Source organism: Octopus sinensis, linkage group LG4, assembly GCF_006345805.1.
Source record: "Octopus sinensis linkage group LG4, ASM634580v1, whole genome shotgun sequence".
Lineage (NCBI taxonomy): Eukaryota > Metazoa > Mollusca > Cephalopoda > Octopoda > Octopodidae > Octopus > Octopus sinensis.
The window spans coordinates 57810372-57836154 of NC_043000.1; the positions used below are offsets into that span (position 1 = coordinate 57810372).

At 32.8% G+C, this 25783-nt stretch overlaps 1 protein-coding gene across 10 annotated transcripts in view; it reads right to left on the reverse strand.

Moving 5' to 3' along the window:
* LOC115210794 (regulator of G-protein signaling 17) overlaps positions 1-25783 on the reverse strand; it is a 379423-nt gene that overhangs the window by 128311 nt on the left and 225329 nt on the right. For 2 of the 10 annotated variants that reach the window (XM_029779530.2, XM_036502000.1), the window contains one exon: positions 827-978. The exons of the other annotated variants lie outside the window; for them this stretch is intronic. In XM_029779530.2, coding sequence (XP_029635390.1) covers positions 827-835 — 9 coding nt within the window. In that variant the 5' untranslated portion in view covers positions 836-978. The remainder of the gene's footprint in view (positions 1-826; positions 979-25783) is intronic. 10 annotated transcript variants of the gene reach the window in all.

A 25783-nucleotide genomic window follows, 5' to 3' on the forward strand; every position in this document is an offset into this window, starting at 1 on the left:
AGCGCATTGTGACCAGCGATGTGTAGTAACATCTGATAGACTGGTTGGTCACGGTAATCACGGTGATATATATATATATATATATATATATATATATATATACATACATACATATATACATACATATATATACATATATATACACACACACACATACATTTAAAGTTTGATGCTCTACTGACTGAGCTATATAGGTAAATCATAGTCATGACCAATGCCAGTAACATGTAAAGCACACTGGTGTTGGTGACACATATAGGGCACCCAGTACATTCTCAAGAATAGTTGGTATTAGGAAGGGCATCCAACCATAGATAGACTGGAGCCTCATGCAGCTCTCTGGCTTACCAGCTCCAGTCAAACTGTCTGACCCATGCCAGCATGGAAAACAGACATTAAATAATGGCGATGATGATGATGATATACATACATGCTTATATCATATATTGATGAAGGATGTAATTGCCATCAATAATATGAATCAGTGTCTCAGCTACCAAGAATCCTGTGACCGACAATGCAAGAGGTCACAATTTTTCGTATAAAATGAATGAATAACTTGGTTTATAATTGCATGGGTTTCAATAGGACTAAAAAAATAATATAGTAAAGAAAGATATTAATTGCTTTGTTAGTTACTATTTTTCTTTCTCTTTGTGTTTTCAGATTTATATAATTTTGTTTAATGTATATGCATGGGTATATGTGTGTATTTTGATATGAAGAATTTAAATGCCTAAAAGTTTTGAAATTATTATTAATTTGAGGTAACGGTTTTTGTTTTGGGTTATCTTTCTTGTTAAAAAACAAAAAAATCAAATATTACCTCGATCATATTGTGGAATTTTGTGGTGTGTTTTGCAATTTGAAGTATTCAAGAGACTTTCCGTTATTGCTGAATGTCAAGGATGGTTCAGATTATCAACTAGCCTTATTGTACTTTGTCAAGGACGGTTGAGATACAAAAAGATTTTTCACCTAGAAAATAGAACATAACTTTTGAAATGATGAGATTAGCTTAGGCGGTCATGAGGGAATAGTGAATAGGAGGAGATGAACAAGGAAAGTGAGGTAGTTGAATAAGAGAGGAGAAGTGAAAAAAACCATAAGAAGAAGAATGAAGACAGTTTTTGAGTCAATAAAATCAACCCCAGTACTTGATAACTATTTTATCAACCTCTTGTGACCGAAATACAAAGTTGACCTAGGTGGGATTTGAACTCAGGATGTAAAAGGCTATAAATAAATGCTACACATTATTATATTTTGTGGAACCCAAAATGATTTGGCATTAGAGAGAATAACAATAAGCATGGAAGAAGAAAAATAGTTGAAGAAGCTAGAGAAGGGAAAAACAAATATATTTGAAAGTAAAATGTTTGCTGTTGTTGCTAACACCAGCTTAATTGAACAGATTTATGATCAAAGGCATTCTACCTGAGGTTATCCCATTTTTTATCCATACATAATGTGTCTAGAAGCACATTATCCAATGTGCCCTTCCTTCAAAATAGTAACCTGTGAGATGAGGAAGACTTGGCTGCTATTTCTGGCAGATCAATCAACCAGTAAAGGTTATCCTTGCTTGCTCAAAATGTTTGATGTTAAAATCAAAATGGTGAAGTCACCTCAAAGGCTTTTGTTCTCATTGTCTTATGGATCAGAAGAGAAAGTTTAATACAAGTAGAGACATTTAAAAGAGATATAAATATCCAATGTACATATTTGAAAACAAAATATAAATCAGATTTTAAATTAATATAATGTAATAGAAAGCATTAAAAATTTATGCTAATGTATTCCAATAAGCTGTACTATAAATGAAAACAACAGCAACTGGATAAACTGAAAACAAGTTACAAATTTCATATATATATATATATATATATATATAAAATTATCATTTCGAATGAGATAGCGTAACATTTAACTAACTAATGCTTAGAATACCATGAAATCCATGTATATCCCAATTCCAATCAGGTATTAAAGATAATTTTCCCTATGATTTTCTTTTGGTATTATATACATTTGAATAATTTGCAGTCTGTATATTCCAGAACAAAATAAAAGAGGAGATTTGGTTAAACTCTAAGGTTATGTTAAAGATTTTGATCAAATCATCTGTATTATTCTGCTCTCAGATGGATGGATATCTATATCTATGTATGTTATGTATGTATGTATGTATGTATGATGTATGATGTATGATGTATGTATGTATGTATGTATGTATGTATGTATGTATGTATCTATCTATCTATCTATATATATATATATATAATATATATATATATATATGCAGTAGAACCTCACAGGATGGGTGGCCCATTGTATGAGAATTTACTGTACAAGCCAAGACCTGTGTGAATTTTTGTCTTGAGGTATGAGCAGAAATCTGCAGTATGAGTATACAAATCATCCATCTTTAAGGTAATTCAGTTAATAAAGCCAGTTTACATATTTCTTTTGCATTCTCTTTTTTATAATTGTCATTTTACTTGTATCTGCACCTTTTCTGTTTTAATTTTGAGTTTTTTGGGGCTGGAACAGATTAATTATATTTTAGTAAATTTCAATGGAGAAAATTGATTTATAAAATGAGTAACTTGTAAGATAAGCTCTGTAATGGAACAAATTAATCTCATACTGTGATGTATCACTGTATATCTACACACACACACATATATAGGGTCTGTAAGGTATTTGAGGATTTACCTTTTTCAGGCATTGCTGCATTTTTTGCTAACACTATATAATCTTTGTTTCAGAAAATAATAATGGCAGAAATGTATCACCAGTATCAAAGCATAAAAAGCATTCTGAATGCTCTGAAATCATCAGAATACCTGGATTTATCCAACAAGTTCAACAGACCATTGATTACAATCCCAGAAAGTCCATAAGGTCAGTTGCAAAAGATCTCCATATGTCAGAAAGAACAGTCAGAAATGTTGTCCACAATGGCATCAGAAAATCACTACATCAGAACTAAAAGGCTCTTAAACAAACTGAAAAAATCCAGCAAAAGATTTGATTTGGTTTTTCTCAAACAAGAAAAACTTCGATCAAAATCAAAAAGTTAATGGAAGAAATGACAGATGGTTATATGCAGACCCTTCTGAAGTTCGAAGTGTTATGCATACTAAATTTCATGTAACTGTCATGATTTAAGGGGTTATCAGCAATGAAGGACACATGATACCTCCTTACTTCTTTCCACAAGGCCTTAGAGTTAACTCTGCTGCCTACATTGAGGTCCTGGAAATAATTGTTAAGCCCTGGATAGACAGTGTATGTAATGGAAGGCCATATGTGTTTCAGTAAGACCCTGCACTATCACACATGGTTCTAGTAACACAGAGGAATGGATGGCTGAAAATTTTTTATGATCACATAACCTTTGGCCTCCTAATTCCCCAGATCTCAATCCATTGGACTATTACATGTGGAGTGTACCAAAGATTCTTTGAAAGCTGCCATAGTCAGAGTATTGTCCAAAATGAACCAGAACCACTTAATTTGAGCATGTAGATGATTTAGATTTCATATAGAAGCAGTTGTTGAAACTGAAGGTGACTTTAGTGAATACCATTACAGAAAAGAAAGTTTATTTTTATCCTCATTGCATTATTTGATAAACAGAGTTATTATCTGTTATTATATATTTGTTTTTTTTTTATAAACATAAATCTGTCCTCAAATACCTTACGCACCCTGTGTATATATATATATATATATATATATATATATATATATATATATATATATATATATATATATATATATGGTTCATAACAAAATTGCAAAACGAATTTTGCTAGCAAAGGTTGCAGGTATGATATTGATATTGGAGATCCATGTTTTAATATTTACCAAAACTATAGGACAGTGGAGTCCCTATAGGGCGCTGGATTAGGTTTTATATTTTCTAGTTTAGTATATTAAACTTTTGAATTTAAATTTGCTTTTATTGTTTCCAATATAAGTAAGTACTAACATTATTACATATACTCCCTCCATTTACCAAAGAAGCTTTGTGCTTAAGAAAGAATTGAGAACTAATGATTGTGGGGGTAAGTTTCCAGCGAGTTTGGTCTGTGACCTGTTTTTGATATCTAGCAGCAGCCATTACACTAAATGTTCATGAGACAGAGAGGTACATATTCATCTTTAAATTTTATGAATATGATGCACAGTAGGAAAATAATTTCATCAGAAATATTTTACCTTTTACTATTTTATACTTATTTTTCTCAATAATTGTGATGGCTTCTTGAAAATCTGGACATACATATAGAGTTGGAGCAAATATTTGTAGAACTGAATGTCCTTCCTACTACAAAGCATTTAACAATGAAGAGGAATAACATTTCCTTCAGTTATGTAAACTAAAGCATGTTGGGTTTATACAACCTATCTAGGGACACAACACAATGATGGTTCATTTTTATACAACCCAATTCCTTTAACTACTCTTCAATAACAGTTTTACTTCAAAATAGGTGACTTTTCTATATTATAAATTACCCTTAATTGTTTCCTATATTTTTTTTAATTGTATAAAGCAATGCTACAGAAACGCATGACATTTGTATAAACAGTTCAACACATTATCCACTCATATATATATATATATATATATAATATATATATATATATATATAAAGTGTGTGTGTCTTTATAGTTGCAATTAAATGGGTTCAGGAATGCCTGTGTGGTGAAGAAGTTCACATAGTAGCCATCCACATATTTCTGGATTTGATTCCACTGCATGGTACCTAGGGCCAAGTGTCATCTACCAGGCTTTACGTTGACCATTACTATGTGACTGGAATTTGGTAGATGGGAACTGTGTGGATAACCTGTTGTCTAGCTGTTGTGCATAAGTTATACATACATGTGTATATCTTACAATGTTGTACATTAATGAAGAGATATAAATATCTATTGTTATATTTTTGGATGGTCATTTCTTTTTCTTGCCAAATAAACACATGCACTATATGTTTGTTCTTCACTCATCTGTTATTGTTCTTCTTTTTATCTCATGTAAATTGTCTGGAAATCTGTTGGCACACATCTGTGACCTCTTCAGCAACTCCCCCATCCCACATGTATCTTCCTGCTCTGAGAATGGACCAAACAGAACAGGAGGATACATGTGGGATAAAAGAGTCACTGAAGAGATCAGTGACAGATGTGTGATGAAAGGTTTCCAGACAATAGACATAAGATAAAATAAGAACAATAATAAACAAGTGAAAAACAGATATCTAGTGCACGTGCTTATTTAGGAAGAAAAAAAATTAATCATCCTGAAACACAACAATATCTGTTTCAACACATGATTTCACATCAGGGAACTTGCAAAACAAATTCGTAAATGATATAAATATAATTGAGAAATAATAAAACCAATGACACTTCCTAGTCATTCTCATTGTGACAAATGAAGTGAAATAGTGATTGGTTTTTGGACACCTGTTACCATAATGTTGCTGCTCTCTCTCTCTCTCTCTCTCTCACACACACACACACACAAAACAAAAACAAAAAAATCAAAGTTCATAATATCTTGCTTGAAAGAAAATAGTGGTTTACAAAACTACGAACCAGGTTAATGAAATATATTACTGGTTCTTCTTTACATGCACCAATATATTGTGTTGAGTCAAAAGTTTTGCAATATGTTGGTAACTTATTTGTTTTGTTCAACAAGTTAAAAAAAAGCAACCTTGCATTCAGAGTAGAGGCCATTGTGTTGCACTGTCGGAAGCTACCTTTCTCTCAGTTCTTTGATTATACACTGATACCTGTTCTTATCTTTTGAAGTGAAGAACCCCTCTACTGAAGCTTCCAGCTCCTAGTTGATAAAGTGTTGTGTGTACATGAAGTGAGCTATGGATTGGAACAAGTAATAATCCAAGAGAGATATTATTCCACAACGCAATAATACTAGCTTTCAAGCCATTAACCAGAAATAGCACACACACCTCCCCACTTACACCTTACTAACTTAAAGACTTACTGATCACTGTAGTCTAGAATACACTGCCTAGACATGAGAGAGAGAAAGAGATAGGGAGGGAGAGAGAGGGAGAAAGAAAGAGAGAGAGAAGATGTGACAATCATAGTTACAGTGACACTGACCATAGGTCTGACTAAGGATCAACAACAGCAACTAATATTTTACCTGCCCATATACAACAAAAAAAAAGTTGATTTTGGAATCAGTTTAAGACAGAACACACCACTAGGTAATACAAAGTCATTAGTTTGGTTCCATAATGTATGTTATTTCAATTGTCTTTTCACTTAAAATGAAATTGTAACCTCATCTATTTCCTTCAACTTACTGACAAAGCTCTTCTCTGACAACAAACTACCACAGTATCAAAAGCACACAAAGAAACATAGTAAGGGAATTCTAACTATATTTTATAATGACATTGGTCATCTTGAGGTCTTAGCCACTGTGAGTGGACTGTACTTTGCTGAGGAGGTCTTATAAGCAGAAAACATGTCTGGAGTTGTTACTAGAGATGTAAAAGATCAGTCAGTCTCACCCCACTGATCCCTGCTGCTCCTTTTGAGAATAATTTTCATTAACTCTACACATTTTTCTCCTCATTATGGCTATAATTTTTATTGACTATTTTCAACTCAATACCTTAAACATGGTAGCCTGCACTTAACTATATATCATAATTTAGGGCACTTTAGATATCACGAAAGAAACTTAGTCATTTACGTATTTTATAGAAGTTGTCTCTGGCACAGAGATTATGTTTCATCTGTAGTAATTCATGCATCATTGCACAGACTGGGGGTTTCAGTGTGTGAGGGAGAGCATAGTGAAAGTAGAAAGTTCCAACACTTTTCTATTGTACAACCAAAGATTCACCATCAGCTATACTGTACTTTACTCTTTACAGGTAACAAATGTTCCCATATGTTTTTTTTTTATGGGTTAGAAGTGGAAGAGTAGCATCAACATCCATGTATTTCACAGGGCATTTGATTCTGCTCGAGGAAAAAAGATGAAATAACTATTGGGTTGCTGCTGTAGGAACCAACCTATTAAGAAATTGAGCTGTCATCAGATTGGCAACATGGTCTGAATGCTTGTAGCAGAATGGACTCTGCTAAAGAAACCTAAAGATTAAGTGGTGGTGATGATAGGGTAAAAGTGATGGTAGTGGAGTGAAATCAGGACAAGTATTAAGTTTGTCACACAAGAACAGGCACTGTTCGTCAGAAAAGTTTAAATACAATTCCTGTCAATCTAATTTCACTAGAGGCAAGATACTTTCCCAAGATACTGCACAAGAAGAGTGTTCTTAGAAATATGTGATTGTAAGTTGAACTTCTTAACAATATGACCATATCTGTACCTATTCTTTAAATTAAACCTTTGATAATTTATGGTTACTGACACAAACGTTGGCCAAAGAAATGATTGCCATGATATATTTGACTATATATTGTTAGAGCTTCAATAGAAGATATGATGTCTTTTGTTTTTCATGAATATGTCATCTAGAACCAGGATTACACTTGCAATATAATGCAAAGGAATCAAACAAAGCAAGTGAACTCTGCAAACTGCAATGCAAATAACTCATCTAGGAAATCAATAAGATTGAATAAGAACTGATCAAAAGTAAAGTATACTTTTTAGACCTGCCAGAAACAGAAATCACTTGCACTGGTGTCAAAATAAAATGTACACAGTGTGACAGTAACCTATCTAAGAGAGAAGCAACTCTGAATAAAAACTGATACAGGATAGAGAAGACTTCTAGTCCTGCTGTAGACAACCTACCTAGTATTGGAACAATAACTGTATCCAGTCAGTGATGAGATAATACAAACCCTGTCCATTTCATGTTAGCATGGAAAACAGACATAAGTTGATGACAACAGCACTGATGATGATGGTGATGAAGATGATGATGATGAATACAGTATTTTGAAATTCATACTTATTCATGTGTTCACATAAGAAATTAAAAGATTTTCAAATTATGAATACTATAGTTATTTCATTATGTATATATTTTTTATATATGAGCTCAACACTATAATTTAACAAAACATATATAAATTACACAGTATCTCTACTGAACTGTAAATCTCTTTAGGGTCTATTTAAAACCAGAAATATGCGGGTCACTTGTACACAGAATTTCTCCAGTAACAAGATATGAAACACAAAGAAAACTTTGGCTGCAAAGCCAGTATCCAATTGATATGGTCATCTGTAACAATATCCATACTTAGAAAAGAGGAAAGACATTCAGAATAAAATGGAATAGGAATAATATAATAATTATACCATAATTAACACAATTCAGAGTAGAAATTAGTTTGGCTCAGCTATAAATAGCTACAAACCAAATTATAAAATAACAAATTTTAAGTAAAGATAGTGAATGTTCTGTGTTGCTGTTGGTATTTGCTCAAATACTAATATACTATGATGCTGCTTCTTGCTACATCAACATGTACATCGTGGCTTCTTCCTCTTCTCTTTCTCCTCATCAGCCTTAGAGGTCTGGCACTGGTCTTCTCCCTCTGACTTAGCTCCCCACCACTGCTAAAAAGAATGAAACAAATTCTTTTATTGGATGCCATCAATTTGTCTCTATTTAGCAAAGTTTCCTCAGCAGAGACAGAGGTGGGACAGGCACAGGAGGGGGAGGAAGAGGAGGAGGCAGAGGAAGAAGCAGAGGAGGGGGAGGAGGAAATATCAAAGCTTGAGATGCAAAATATCCCAAGTAATTTCAGAAATGGATTCTAGAAGGCAGGGTTTTTAAATGTCTTGAATACTTTAAACTTATTATTAAATAGCTACCCAGAGATTTTTTAAAAGTGCAGATTGTCCAAAATGAAAGAGTTCAGAGTATATTAAAGAAAAATTTCCATATTATAGAGATGTCATTCTATGAAAATATTATTCCTCTGAAGTCAATAAGTTGAAGTACCAGTCTAGTGCCAAGGTCAATGCAACTGATTCATTCCCCCTCCTCAAAACTGCTAGCCACGCATCTAAATAAGAAACAATAATACATTCAGTCATGTTGATCTAAGATACTATCACACTGACTAGATTAATAAAGGCACTGTACTTAATAACCCACTGAGTAGTTATTGCAGTACTGGTGACTTCATCTTCATGTAGAGTATTTAAGATAACTCCGTTTTGATGAACTTATCTGTCTCCAAGCTATAAACATAAAACTCTGTACTGCAGACAAACAATCTACTAGTCACTTTTATAGTATAACCACTGTTTGGAGCAATGAGTTGTCTTTACACTTTAGTATTTATTTATTTACAACTAAGTGGATAGAGGTATGTGAGGTAAGTGTCTGGGCTACAGAGAATTCCAGTGACTTGTTATAAATTGCTAACTTCTTGACTTATTGACGAGAATACTTTTGAGACAGCAATTAAGTAATATTCTTTGTTATTCTAAGCACAATGCCCGAAATTTTTAGGAAGGGTGCCAGTCGATTAGATCGACCCCAGTATGCAACTGGTACTTAATTTATCGACCCTGAAAGGATGACAGGCAAAGCCAGCCTTGGCGGAATTTGAACTCAGAACATAAAGACAAACGAAACACCGCTTAGCATTTCACCCGGTATGCTAACATTTCTGCCAGCTCACCGCCTTAAGCAATCAACTAATATTAGCATGCATATATACATACATTTATATATATATATATATATATATATAAAAGAAAAAGAGGTAACACAGGAAAAACAATGCTTATGTAATGAACTTCATGTTATGAAGAGTATACCATAACCATCGTTTTTCCTGTGACATCACTTTTTCTAGTTACTGCTCTATATTCATCTAACACTTTGTTCTTAAACATACATATATTGAGTTCTACATCAGGTTATTAGCCTAAGTGAAATATATGTATATATATATACATATATATATATTATATATATATATATATATATATATATATTTAATGGTACGAAACTGAGTAATATCATCTGGTTGATAACTGATGAAGAATTAGGGACCTCCTGTTTTCATTTTCTGTCTGTTTCTGCACTCAGTATATGTTCTTATGTTTGTGTGTGCATTCATTTTATGTTTCTTCCTTTGTGCATTTACTATACATTTTGTCACTTATTAAGTAATAGAAGGCAATGCACAGTAAGTTATATATATATATATATATTATATATACTGACAATATATACTGCTCAATATGGAAAGCATGTAGTAGTGCTCAGAAGAAGTGAATTTAAACCAAATTCTTCATCCAGGACTAGGTCCATGGTATCACAAGTGAGCTATAAGAGAAATCCAGGCTAGCTGATACAGAGTTAGTAATGTAGATAAACACAAGTAGGCTTGACACATATACACATAGATATACATAGATACATACACACGAATATGCATAAATACATATATATATATATTACGGAGATGTACTCGCATAGCAAGTGATTTGATCTGAGATCGTGTGCTGGAACGAAAATAATTGCAGCATAGAAGTTGATTGTAAGCCATTTAAGAAACACACAAAAGCCGTTTGATTCACTTCAACATTTAAGTTTAATTTGTCAAAATATTTATATATTTTTTATTTAGAGATAGTAGTGCCCTTCATCCCACCATATAAAAGAATTTTAATTTAATTTAATACTTACTACTCATTTCTCAGCTACACGTGTTTTTTGAGGTTCTTTTACGGTTCCTTAAGCATGCAGTGTTTTACAGGAACCTTTCTTAAAATGTAACCCCAATCATCAGGCTTCTAAATAACTTTATCATAGTTCGATACCAAATACTATATTTTAATTTTAACATATAAGTATGTGCATGTGTAAATAGATTTGCCGGACCTTACTGTGCAAGCCGTAATTTAATTCAAATAAAAATTCAAATAAAAAATAAAAAATAACAAATAAAAATAAAAAATACGAATAAAAAATAAAATTTAAAAAAATAAAATTATAAAAATACGAATAAAAAATAAAATAAGGAACTGTAAAAGAACCTCAAGAAACACGTGTAGCTGAGAAATGAGTAGTAAGTATTAAATCAAATTAAAATTCTTTTATATGGTGGGATGAAGGGGACTACTATCTCTAAATAAAAAATATATATTTCCTCATTGAGAATAATTTGAATCCCTGCGATGCCGGAAATTTTATTCCCTAATAAAAAAAATAATATAAATACATATATATATATATATATATATATATACACACATATGAACAAATGTATACAGACATATATACATACACATACATATATGCAAATATATACATACACATATACTATATATCTACATAGAGCATAGCAAGTACAGAATATTGAGAAAAGAATACATAGTTTCTTAACTTGACAGTTGTTTCAGGAAGCTTGGAATTACATAATAATAATAATGTTCATAATTTGCAGATGGAATGTGAAAAATTTCTTGGGCATACAACCAGTAAATAATTACAGAGATATTACTATAAGTCTGGCTCCCTTCATCAAGAGAAAATTGGCAAAAACAGTTAGCATAGCAGTGTGAGAGATTTACAAGTTGAAGAGAGACAGGAGTAAGGATAAAAGCAAAAGACAGGGAGAGGGAAGATATAAGTGGTGTAAGAAGGGGGAATAGAGGCAGAGAAGAAGAAATGTAAGGTAAGGAGAGAAAGAAAGGTTTCTAGAGATAGAATAGGTGAAACATAGAGAGGTGGGAAAAAAGTAAAGTTGGTGTGGTGAAAGGAAGAATCACTGGTGGTCAGGAATCTCATTAAATCAATTAGCAAAGTAGCTGGCTATACAAAGAGACAGGAAGAGACAAGTAAAAGAACTAAAAAGGAATTGGGGTGGGTGTAGCAGAGGTGAAAAGATGCATATGTGTGTGCGTGCATACATGCGTGTGTGTATGCATATATGTATTATATATATATATATCTTCATGCATATATGTGTTATATATATACACATTATATATATATATATAAATAATCTGTATGCACATACATATTATATATATATATATAATATATATATATATATATATATATATATATATATATATATATATATTTGTGTGTGTGTATATATATATGTATGCACGTATAAAGATCATATGAGTATTGATACTTCAAGTCATGTTCACAAGAGAAACTATCGGCCTATACTCATATTGATATACAATAATGGAGGCCTGTAACAACAATAACAGAAGCAGCAACAAAAAAATATTTTCTTTTGAAATCTCATCCAAATTTTCAATGAAGGAGTCTGTGCAGTTGATGGTTCTTATGTATTTTTTTTTTTTCTAGTCATAGTTTGATCCATTTAAATTCATGTTGCTGCCACTGCTGGTTCCGTTTGCTCAACCCTCAGTCTTGCACTGACATTGAGCACTGCTGATATTAAGGGGATTTTCTGAAATCTGGTGAGGGTTGTGCTGCTGACCTGATGCAATCAATGGTCTTGCTGTTGCTACCTGAAATGATATAGTAATGTAGCAGACTCTCTAGAATGGAGCCTGACATCAAATCTTGGTGTCTTTCTAGTCTTGGCAATTTCCAATGATTCAGTTGCTTGGTGTCAAAATATGCCACAGCTATATATTTGTTAAATATTTTTTTTTTCTGTGGAGAATGCAAACAGCCCTTTCACAGTCAATCTAAAGCAATCCATTCAGACTACAGTTTAATTTCACTTAACTGCTTCACAACTGATAGCAAAATTAACCATAAAATGGTGCATCATTTTAAATGCCACCACCTCCACCACCACCACCGTAGTCATTGTCATTACTACTGCTACCATCACCAGCATCATTGCTGCTGCAGCCACCACTGCCACTACCAGCACCACCACTGCTATCACAAAACAAAAAAACAAGTTATCTGTCTTGAGACACAAGACCCTCTACATGGTCATGCAATCTGTCAGATTAGCAGGTGGGTACCAAATCACTCCCTATCTTAAAAAAGGAAGAACATGTTAGATAATGGCATTTTAGATATGCACATGCATAAAATAGTCATTGCTGGAATGTTTTTGATCATAAGTCTGTTGTTCAATCAGGATGGGCCTTGGGCTAAACAGTGACAAGAAAAGCAAATTACCAGTCAAGTAACTAAAACAATATGCCTACACAAACATGATTGGGTGAAAAACATTATGAAGAAAGAAGATAAAAATTATCAGAAAATTTAGTTGGTCATTCTCCAATTCCGATATCTCCAAGACTAATGTTGTTAGCAACTTAGGTATTAATCAACATTCATAGCAGCAGAGCAATGCATTCAAACACTCACATAAAAATAACTGTAAAGAAACTGATCTTGTCATTCTTTTAAGACAGGAAACATGACTGAAGGATCAATCAAATCAAAAGTAATATTTATATAATAGAAGAAATGAAAAATATCTTGTGAAAAGTTAAGTGTTTCTGCTATAATACAGACTGCATAATAGTATACAAAATATAGTTTATTTTACAAATATTGTTTCTTTTTCCACAGCAGCTGGTTTAACTATCAACAATCTATCACCTGATGCTAAAAAGAGCACATTGTTAGTTTCACTGGAGCAACCTCCTAGCAGTATATAGGTGTGCAGATTAATAAACAGCTGACAAATTGAAAGAGTACCAATCCTGCATCCTTAGCATTTTTCTATGATGTTGAAGGCTGACAGACATATGAAAGATCATGACTAAAGTGCACTTGAAAGCCTCCACCTTCTCTGTCAATGGCACATTCTAGAGTTACATGAATTAGTAGGATCTTTCAGCATACATCTTGGACGTATTTACCATTCTATAAGGAGAATCTATTGTGGGTTTCCTATAAACAGGCCTTTCTGCTTATATGCTGCTCAAAATTGATGTGAGAAGGTGTGACATTAATAGTGATATAGACAGTTGATGGCAATAGAAGGACAAACACTGATGCAAAAGGATAGAGATGGTCAAAATAGGCAGAGAAAACAAGAGAAGGAGAAAGAGTCAATTGACAAGGAAAATAAACATACTTAAGGAAACAAAGTCAGTAAAATCAAGCACCATCATGAGCTGTTTTATACAGGTATCAAAAAAACAACTGCTGCAACAGTCTAGGATAGCAGAGTCACTTTTAGAGAAGTTCATTTTACTAGATGTAACACCCACTGAACTACTAATATATTCTGAGTTAGATGATGGCAGCTGTGTAAATTAATCAACTTGTAACAGTTTTCTGAAGAAGAAATGCAATGGAAATGTAGCATTATGAAGAAAACTAAGACCCGGAGAGTACAGTACTTTGGTCAAGGGGATAGTATACATACTTTGATAAGCTTTCTTGGGATGTTCTGAGTACAGCAGCTAAACTATCATTAAACCTTTTTAGTTTTATAGAAGACATAATACCATAGAGAGGTTTGGAATTCACAGTAAAATGAGAGTTGATGATTAAATATATTTTATGAGTTTCTGGACAGTATAATTGATATTAGCATTCAGAACATTCAATAGAGAACAAAGAGGAAACATCTGTAATTGAAAGTGATACAAAAACTACAAAAACACAGAAACAGAAGTTATCTAATCCTCTGTGTATTCTGTATATTAATTCTATTTCAAGAATGTCAGAAAATTTGTTTAGTTAGATTACATATAATTGCACTATTATTGTACTGTTATAGTGACTGACAATAAATGCACTCTGTTACAATTATGTGAGGTTAGCAACCATATTGTGTGAAGAACAGAATCTCAAGAGTAGAAGGCTAATAATGTTCAGTAGTGTACAAAATCTTTTGTCAGTTTCCACATAACAAAACATATAGAAAACAAATTTTGATTTCCATGATATATTATCATTTTTCTAATTACATTTTATCTACCACTTTTGCAACAAGAAAATACATCAATTAACCTTAATGGAAAAGAAAAGAAAAAGAAAAGTAAAGAAATAGGCGCAGGAGTGGCTGTGTGGTAAGTAGCTTGCTTAACAACCACATGGTTCCAGGTTCAGTCCCACTGCGTGGCATCTTGGGCAAGTGTCTTCTGCTATAGCCTCGGGCCGACCAATGCCTTGTGAGCGGATTTGGTATACGGAAACTGAAAGAAGCCTGTCGTATATGTATTTGTATGTATGTTTGTGTGTGTGTGTTTGTCCCCCTAGCATTGCTTGACAACCGATGCTGGTGTGTTTACGTCCCCGTCACTTAGCAGTTAGGCAAAAGAGACCGATAGAATAAGTACTGGGCTTACAAAGAATAAGTCCCGGGGTCGATTTGCTCGACTAAAGGCGGTGCTCCAGCATGGCCGCAGTCAAATGACTGAAACAGGTAAAAGAGTAAAAGAGTAAACAAACATTGAACTTGACACGAAAGTGGGACAATTCAGAAAAATAATTGCCTTAATCAAATAAGTATGGAAATTACATGAATTCTTATTGACAAACTTCATAGAATTGTGATAATATCCATTTTTCAGTACTGGTGAGAAAAAAAACTCCATGAATCTCACAAATTCTCATTCCTTTCTTATCATGCAATAAAATATCTGAAACCTCAAGTGCATATGTAAACAATACATAAAATGTCTATTAGGCATGAATAATTATTAATTTACAGAAAAAATTAAGTGAAGTTGCATGGCTTAATGGTTACGATATTGTGGTTTCAATTCCTGGGTCAGGAAATGTGTTGTGTTCTTGAGGAAAATACTTCATTTCATGTTGCTCCAGTTCCCTGAGCTGGCAAAAATGAGTAATCCTGTGACAGAGTGGTATCATGTCCAGGTGGGGAATATATACACCACAGAAACTGGGAAACCAGCTCTATGAATCTATATGACTTGGGAAAGATCTTTATCCCTCTTCATTTTTTTTTCATCCTGGAATAAATTATAGTCCTTGTCTTTTTCCTAAGAACAAGCTCCTATATCTAGCATTTTTTGATTCTGGAGAAGGCTTTTGACAGGGTGCCACACTCAATGGTCTGACAGTCACTAACAAAACTATATGGAGATGAATGACCAGAGTTCTGTGCATACCATGCAAAGAAATGTTAACAAGATGTAATTTAACAAGTTCAGTAGTGAATTTAACCTGCAAGTAGGTGGCAATAGGGCTTAATTCTCAGTACCCTCCTGCTTATTATAGTTCTCCAGATCATAATAGAGGTGTTTAAGAGTACCTGTCTATGAGAATTTCTGCATGCTGATGACCTAATTTTCACGGTGCATTTGTAAAAGATTTAGAGAAATTTCAAATATGAAAGCAAAACCTAAAACCAAGAGGTCTTACATTACAACTAACAAAGACAAATATTCTAGTCAACAGGAAAGAAGACAAAATTTTGTTACCATCTGAAATGTTGCCATACTATATGCAGAAAAGGAGCATGTAGGAATGCTATATGGTCTATCCACATTAAACTTAGGGTGCAGAAGAGATGCAGTAGCAAAGAAGCTGATAGAGGAGAAACTTCATATATAATATAAGGACAAAAGCAGTTAGCAGCAAGAGCACTGATGAAATAAATTTCTTCAAATGCTCAGAGGACTCACCAGAAATAATTGATAGTTTATTTACCTTGGTGACATAAATAGGTTGGAAAAGTTTCATGCTCATCAAAGATATGTTTTTTCTCAGGTGAAGGTCAACATGCATGATGCTTGTATATGAAGTACAGCACTGTTAAGGAGCAAAACATGAGTACTGGATGTAGAGGATGTAAGGTGGAAAACCTCATGAGAAGTCCCAAGGCTTCCATGAAAATTAAAAGAAAGATCTTCAGCAAGTACATCCTGCCAGTGATGATTTATAGCAGTGAAACATGGGCTCTCAACACTACCATCATGAATGTCCTCATTGCAGCCTAACCGAAAATGGAACAAATCATGTTTGGCATTACATTGTGGGACAAGAAAACCAATGTTCGCATTTGACAGCACATAAAAGTCAACAACATCATAAGAACCATCAAAGAGGATAAATATAGATGAGCTGGCTACATCATGTGACTGAAGGACAACAGATAGACAATCAGGGTGATGAAATGCTCACCAAGAGAATGGACAAAATCAAGAGGTTGACACCAAAGACAAGATGGTGAGATGATCTCATCCGCTACCTGGAGCCTACATGGTCATGACTGGCCAGAGACAGCCAGTGGCAGAAGGAGTTTGGAGAGGGGCTTCTCCTTCAGGAATTATGAATTCTTGGATATTATTACTATTATTATTATCATTATTATTATTACCTGTTTTGATAAATGATTTATTAAAACATGTATTTTTATTTGATTTTTGCCCAACTCAGTGGTAATTGTTAGGTGCTTTTTTAAAAAAAAAAATGCTTTTAAATGTTTTCAGAGGTCAAAGTAAAGTTGAAAAAGACATAACTTGGAATGATTTAAGATGAGGTATGCATGTATTCTGATTGATGCTATTTGACTTAATCACCATCCTTTTCGTACTAAGATAGAAATAAATTACAGAAGTTGTTGATATCAGTTATTTTTAAATATGCTCATTTTTTATTACTACTGGTGTATAATAAAATATGTCTATTCAATGATTCTCATCACTACTTCAATAAATACAGTGATGTCTATACTTGGTTGAGGCAGTCTAATTACACCGAAACGTATCCAGAGTTGTCTCCCATACTTGCTAAAATGATTGAAATAATATTTACTCGCTGAACCAATGTTGACTTTTCCTTACCACATAAACATTTCTAAGTAGTTTTTTTTGACTGCTCACTGCATTGCGTATGTTAACACCAACTTAAATACTAAGGTATAATCTATAAGCAGAAAAAGAAAATAATAATAAAAGGAAATGTTTAGATGTATGACTTGATACAAGTCAAAAGCTCATTGCATGTCACAAGCACTTACAGAGTAGGAACAGTTTTATGTCAAAAACAGTAGCAATAACTGCAGACAGCAAATTGTCAGAACTGTTAGAACATCAAACAAAATACTCTGAATTATTTATTTATGGCCTTTTATGTTTTGAACTGCCTTTTATCCTTCCAGAGGTCAATAAATAAGTAGCAGTCAAGAACTGGGTTGATACAAACAACCTGTTCTCCACCCCCCCGTTATGACATTGTGCCTGTGTTTCATTATCTGCCTTGCTTAATTCAGTTTCCTCCTATGGGTTTAGGCAGAGATGGAATGGCCTTGGCAAGTTAACATGGTTTAGATCAATGTTCCTTTGATTATTATTTTACTTGGATGTACTGTTCAAACCATATGATGTCTAAAAATTATATTATACGTTTATAACATTATTAGGAATTGTATTAAGAAATTATTAAAATATTTCGTGTATTGTAGAAGTATAACTAATTTATTGCAGATAAATTTTAACAACAAAATTTTATATGAACCCCTAAGGGTCATATGGACCGCGTTTGACAACCACTGCTTTAGATACGCTCTCTGAACGATGCCATTACAAATCTCCTATAAAATGGATAATGAGAGTTACTGTCTATTTTTGTAAAAATAGGTATATTGAAATGTAATAAAGATAATATTAAATTAATGAAATATTAAGTAAGAGTATAAAAACTAGTGTTACGGTAAATGGTAATGAATAAGTTTACATATTGTGTAAATTTGTGAAAACAAATAGGTGATAAAATGTATTTTTTGTTTGAAAATGATTTTTTCTTAAGTTATTTTTAACAAGATCACCACATAAATTTATATATATATATATATATATATATATATATGCATAAGATTTTTATCACCCTAAGGTTAAATATCATAAGAGAAGATGAATTACAAGAATTTAAGCAATCAAGTGGTGGTCTCTATTCTCAAGAGTCAATAGAGTAATGGCAAAAATACCATGTTTTGTTTTAAACATAAGTGTACTCAAATATGGAACTTAGCAAGCAAAATTGTTGGTAGCCGTATACTGATTTTGGCATTCACAACTACATGGCTATTTGGCTATTTTTCAAAAAAGTAATACAAAATAAATTAACTAATAAAAATAATATATCTGAGTCATTAGTTTATTTCTATATTTTAGTAATCCTCTCAAATTCACATTTTCAATATTTTCTACTGAATTATGATTTCTCCATACTATTTGTTGGCTTAGATATTATTTTAATTTCGTTTCATTTTGAAATTAAGCAGCACAGATGTTTTTGTCTATCATATGTCCTTTACATAACTAATCTTAGGTCAGATCAATAACTTGATTAGTTATCTCCATCAAAGTTAAATCCTTAAATGAAGATAGAATACTGGCTCAACATCAATCAATGTTATCCTCCAAGAGACAAGCTGAATAATGTGTTTTGCAGTGCACTGTAGTGTGCCTGTAGTTTATTACATGTTTATATCATATGTCAGTCTTTATTGCATTCTGTCATATTTCTAATTTTCAGATGGCTGTTATATTGGTTACTAATAGTAGTGTTCCAGACTAGATGTTTTATGGTATGTTGTTACAGCCTTTGTAAATAGTAAGTAATAACGACAAATAGCTGTTATCAGTCATTAGGTATGTAATAGTAAATACTTGGTACATAAAACAATAGTGATAAATTGAAAATCAGTCTCTAAATGCATTGTAAAATAACCAGAAGCTCAAATGGAAGATAAACTATTTGTTGCTATATTGCTACTAAATGATAAATCTAAATTGGTTTATCTGATTTACACAAGCTCCTAATAACAATACCTATATCTACAACATGTCTGTGGGTAGTTATATGGAGATACTGAATTGCTGATTAAAACCTGACATCAGATTGATACTGGTTTAATTGTTTCACCATATTTTGTAGGTATTCTGTCAAATATTGTAGCACCAAAACAAAACACTGTTTAAAGCATTAATACATTATTAATCAAAACATCTATTATACATATTACTATACATATGTTGGTGTTTTAAGTCTTTATGTGATCTATCATGTTTAGTACTTTAGTATTCAAGTGATTATGAAGCTAATGATTTATTTTATTAATATTAAACTACTGGTTTATGAAGCACATATGTATGTGCTAATGATAGACCTAACGATAGACATTAGTTACTTCAATCCTCTTACAAAACTAGATATTGAGTGTAGAATATAGCTATACTTCCCATTTCAAAGTCAATTTTAGACCAATAATACTGTATAGAACATAACAGAAATTTGTCATGGAACAAGGCATGCTGATATTAGTCCAGACCAGAAGCTCAAATCCTCTCACAGACAATAAGGGAACCATATTATTCTAGAAGACTCAAGTTAAACATATATATATATATAGGGAGAGTTCACGAAAAAAACAAAAGACGAAGACAGGTGGTGTAGAAAACAAACAGATGTATTAGTATAATGCTAAGGAATTGAAAAAGTCTTTTACGTTTCGAGCCTATGCTCTTCTACAGAAAGGGACACAGAAAAAAACAAGGAGAGAAAAAAATGTGTGTAGTAGTGGCTACTGATCTATCATGGTGACTGATATATATATATATATAAATAAATAAATAAATAAATTAAATGTACTTTCAATTTTATGATCCAAGGGTTAGTATCGAGAAGACTATGCTGTTCTAAAATACAATGAAGAAACATCTGTATCAGTAAATCTATCATAAACTATACTGACAGCAGAGAAAATATCATGACAAAATGAAAGCATAAGAAAATTAACTTTATATGCCAAAGCTGCTAGTTTTAAAAAAGTGGATAAATAAAAGGTTCATAAATCAATGCCTAGAAACAAAAATCAAAATAAACCTTTTTGCAAACAATTGTAACTTAATAATTTTCTTTTTGTCTTTTATGCGCTTAAAACTTTCCTCCCTTTTTCTACATTTGGAAAGCAATAAAAAACAAAAAACAAACAAAAACAAAAGAACCCCCCCACCAAAAAAAAAACAAACAAACAAAATACAAAAACAAATTAAATATTGTCTGTAGATATAAAAGTGAATTGATTTGTATATTCTAATGTTGAGCATGCACGAAGACAAGAAAATAATTTATGTTACATCTTTTCTATAACGGAAAGAATGAACAAATACACCATATCCCGCTGACTTAGTAGAGAATTTATGGCAACAAACCAACAAGGGAGTCTCTACATGCTACAAATAGAAGCTAAATATTCTTCAAATCATACTTATTGTTTTTAAAAGAGAAGGAATAAAAGACAGCAATGGTCACAGCTGGAATGCCTTTGATCATAGGTCTGCTTGGTTGAAGCTGATATGAAGCTTAACAACAACATCAACAACAAAAACAACACAGTTAAGGCTAACTTCTATGTTATTCAGATATACTGATAGATTCATTTTGAAAGGCAACAGAATAAAAATATATGATAAAAATAATTTGTAGTATTGTTAATACAACAATTTAATAGAAGATAGTGAGTGATAAATTAATTTCACTGTAAAGATTTTTTATCTTGAAAAATAGAAGGAAAAAAAGGGGAAGAAAGAAAAACAAACATATATCTCTGTGTGTATGCCTTTGTGTCACATATCTATGTGTGTGTGTGCCTTTGCACCCCATCACCATTTGACAACTGGCGTTGGGGTGTTTATGTCCCTGTAATTTAGTGGTTTGGCAAAAGAGACTGATAGAATAAGTACAAGGCTTAGAAGAAAAAATAAGTACTGGGGTTGATTTGTTTGACTAAAACTCTTCAAGGCAGTGCTCCAGCATGGCCACATTCAAATGACTGAAACAAGTAAGAGTATAAAAGAATGAAAACAAACTAAAAAAAGCAACAATAACTTTAATGCCTCAGCTTTTCACCACAGACTCAACTTATAGTAATTAGCTACCTGTCTTTGAATTACATGAACATCTATTTCAGTTGTAAATAATGTTTAAACAGGAGCAATTCATGGGGAATTGTGAATGAGAGGCAATTTAACTGAATTTAATTCTTACAGATATTATAGGCTCACATTTTATAAAATTCTCTTAAAAAACGATTTTAATTCAGCTTAAAGCTATAAGATTGTTAAGGGTATTAATGAGGCAGCTTTTGCTTCTGCTATTGATGAGTATGACAACCATGGAAATTAGACAATTCTGTTTTTGTAACAACAAAATTTTCATCTAACAAATTCATTCTAACGAACAAATTCCATTGCAGCCAATTAAAGCAACAAAATCAAATGTTTCACGCATGCACACATACACACACATGCACGCACGCACATGCAGAAACATGTATAAGGATATATATTGTTAATTATTCAGGGATTCATGAATGAACAATTGGTGACAGAATTACTCTTAAATATTCTGTGAAATGTATCCATGGTGTTTATTTTCTACAGAGATTATTTCTCAATTCAAATGGGTGTGTTTTAAGATTTTAAGAGAGTATAACAATTACTCTTTTACTCTATTACTTGTGTCAGTCATTTGACTGCGGCCATGCTGGAGCACCGCCTTTAGTCGAGCAAATCGACCCCAGGACTTATTCTTTGTAAGCCCAGTACTTATTCTATCGGTCTCTTTTGCTGAACTGCTAAGTGACGGGGATGTAAACACACCAGCATCGGTTGTCAAGCAATGCTAGGGGGACAAACACAGACACACAAACATACACACACACATATACATACATATATACGACGGGCTTCTTTCAGTTTCCGTCTACCAAATCCACTCACAAGGCTTTGGTTGGCCCGAGGCTATAGTAGAAGACACTTGCCCAAGATGCCACGCAGTGGGACTGAACGGAACCATGTGGTTGTTAAGCAAGCTACTTACCACACAGCCACTCCTGCACCTATGTACAGAAAATTTATCAACTTATCACAGAAAAATTACAGCAATGTTTTGTTGTTGTTTTTTCACCATCTATACTATAATAGCATACATACTACAAGGCAAAATGTTCAAACTGATTGAAAAGATATGTGTATATTTTTTGTTTTTTCACCACAAGCTGATAAAATGCTCATTGATTATTGCATTGGGTAGCCATTCCACATGTTCCAATCAACACAATCTGAGCAAAAACAGTGTCCTTGTTTACCAGTTTCTACTAAGCAAAAAGTCCCATACCTTTAGCTTTTGATATTTGAGGTCTAGTGGAATGAGGATGGGTGGGTGAGATATATGCCTTATTTGGAAATCAGGTAAGGGTTGATGATTGGAAGAACATCTGACTAGAAAATCTGAACTCTACTAAAAGTTTTATACAACCCATGCCAACATGGTAAAAGCCAAATAAATGGATATTTGTACACACACACACACATACAAAAGGGTTATGATATAGATTTATGTTCTTATAGACAGAAAGCAGGATTCATCTTTGCAGTTTCAGATTTTGCTATATCTTACAGAATTATTATTAATTTTTTATTCATGGAATTATAGTAGCTCTATAATATATTACAAATTCTGACAAAATTAAATTGGTTTGTTTAACACATACACACACACACATGCATTTAAAACAAACTTATTTAGTTCTGGCACTAGCAACTTAAATTAATTATTAGGATTCTTTTAAAAGTAAGGTAAGTATTTTCAGCAAGGATACAATTGAGCCATGCTCTGAAAAGTAAACAAAGTTTGATTAATTCCTATAGTCTGTGTCTACCCTATTATGCAAATCAGACACACCAGTTTACTTATTTTAAATAGCTGCAAGATACTATTCTCTCAGTGAATAGAGAGAAAATGGCTAAATGTTCCCTGACGAGTTAGTACAACATGAAACTAGTCAGACTGATAAAGTTATCACCCTATATTATATATATATATATATATATATATTATATATATATATATATTATATATATATATATATATGTTATGTATTATATATATGTATCATATATAGATATTATATATATTATGTATATATATTTTAAGGTAGTACTCCAGCATGGCTGCAGTTAAAATGACTGAAACAAGTAAAATAATATAATACAGATCAACCTCGGTTCTCGACCATTATTTGTTCTGGAAGTCTGTTCTAAAACCGAATTGTTTGAGGACTGAATCGTTTTTTCCCATTACAATTAATGTAAAAGAGGTTAATTAATTTCCAAGCACCCGATGAATGCTTATTTAAATGCTTACACTATATAGTTTAGTATAAAAACGTTTATTCAAACTGTAAATAACACACTAAAGTGTTTTTATTTCTTGGAAAGGGGAAGTCCCCTTCCATAAAAACTTCTGGTAACTGTCTTTTGGGGGCTTCTTCCCTTCTCTGTCTCTTTGGCTGAGGTAAATCTTTCTCTGGGGTTTCTTTTTTTTTTTCTTTCAGTAAAAACCTGTCCAATGTTAGTTGTTTTTGCTTGTGCTGTAAAATTTTTCTAAAATGAAATGTAGCATTGTCATTGAAAAGGTTTACTGTTCTATTTGTTACCATGGTATCAGGGTGATATTTTTCCACAAAACTTTGCACATCATGCCATTTAACACAAATTTCTTTGATTAAAGAACTTGGGGCATCCTCCTTTCTTTCCTCCCCTTCAGAAGTCATTTCCTCAGCCAAAGTCTTTTGCTGTTCATTTTGAAGGTGTACAAGCTCTTTGGTGGTAAGCTCAGAATGGTGGTCTTCCATTAGCTCTTCAATATCTTCATTGTTGACATCCAAGCCCATAGTTTTTCCCATAGAGACAATATCATTAACAATAGCAATTTCTTCAACAGCAGCAGTACTTGTAACTGTCTCAAACCCCTCAAAGTCTCATTCTGGTACAGTTTGGCCAAATTTTCCTCCTTGCTAAATTCATGGTTCTGTAACTCACTTGGTTCCATGCATTATCAATAAGATTAACACAATTCAGGATATTAAAATGATTTTTCCAAAATTCTCTGGGAATTAACTGAGTGTCATTAGTGACGTGAAAGTACTTTCGAAACAGAGCTTTTGTGTAAAGTTCTTTAAAGTTTACAATGACCTGTTGGCCCATTGGTATTATTAGAGGAGTTGTGTTAGGTGGCAGGTATTTGACCTGAATAAAATCAAACTCTTCAACTAAGTCATACTCCTGGAGGGTGAGCAGGAGCATTGTCTAACACGAGAAGGCATTTTAGTGGCAAGCTCTTTTTTGCAGATATTTTTTAACACTCTGGGCAAAAATTTCATGAATCCATTCAATAAAAAATTGTCTGGTTACCCAAGCCTTTGTATTAGCCCACCACATAACAGGCAATTTATTCTTCATAACATTGTTTCTTTTGAAAACCCTTAGATTATCGGAATGGTAAACAAGCAATGGCTTGACCTTGAAATCACCACTTGTGTTGCCGCATAGCAAAAGAGTGAGTTTATTTTTCATTGGCTTGTGCCCTGGCAACACTCTTTTCTCCTTGGTAAAAGAGGTCCTATTTGGCATTCGTTTCCAAAATAATCCTGTTTCATCCTCATTGAAAACCTGTTGGGGGAAATAACCCCCTTCCTTTATCAAGTCACTAAATTCAGTCGCAAATTTCTCACCCACTTTCTTGTTTGAACTTGCAGCCTCTTTATAAAAATAAGCAACATCTTTTCCACTTCTTTGAGTATCTTTGGTCTTTGCTTATTAATAACAGTCACTCCTTTTGCAACATCAGCTGCTTTTATTACCTCCTTATTTTTTAGAATAGTATATATTGTCGATTTAGGCATACTGTACTGCACAGCATGATCTGACACACGAATGCCATTTTCATGTTTTGTGATGATTTCTTTCTTTACATCAATTGTTTTCCTCTCAACTTTTCTTTTTCCTTTACCAGTATCACTGCTAGCTTTCTTTGGGGCCATGACTAAGGGC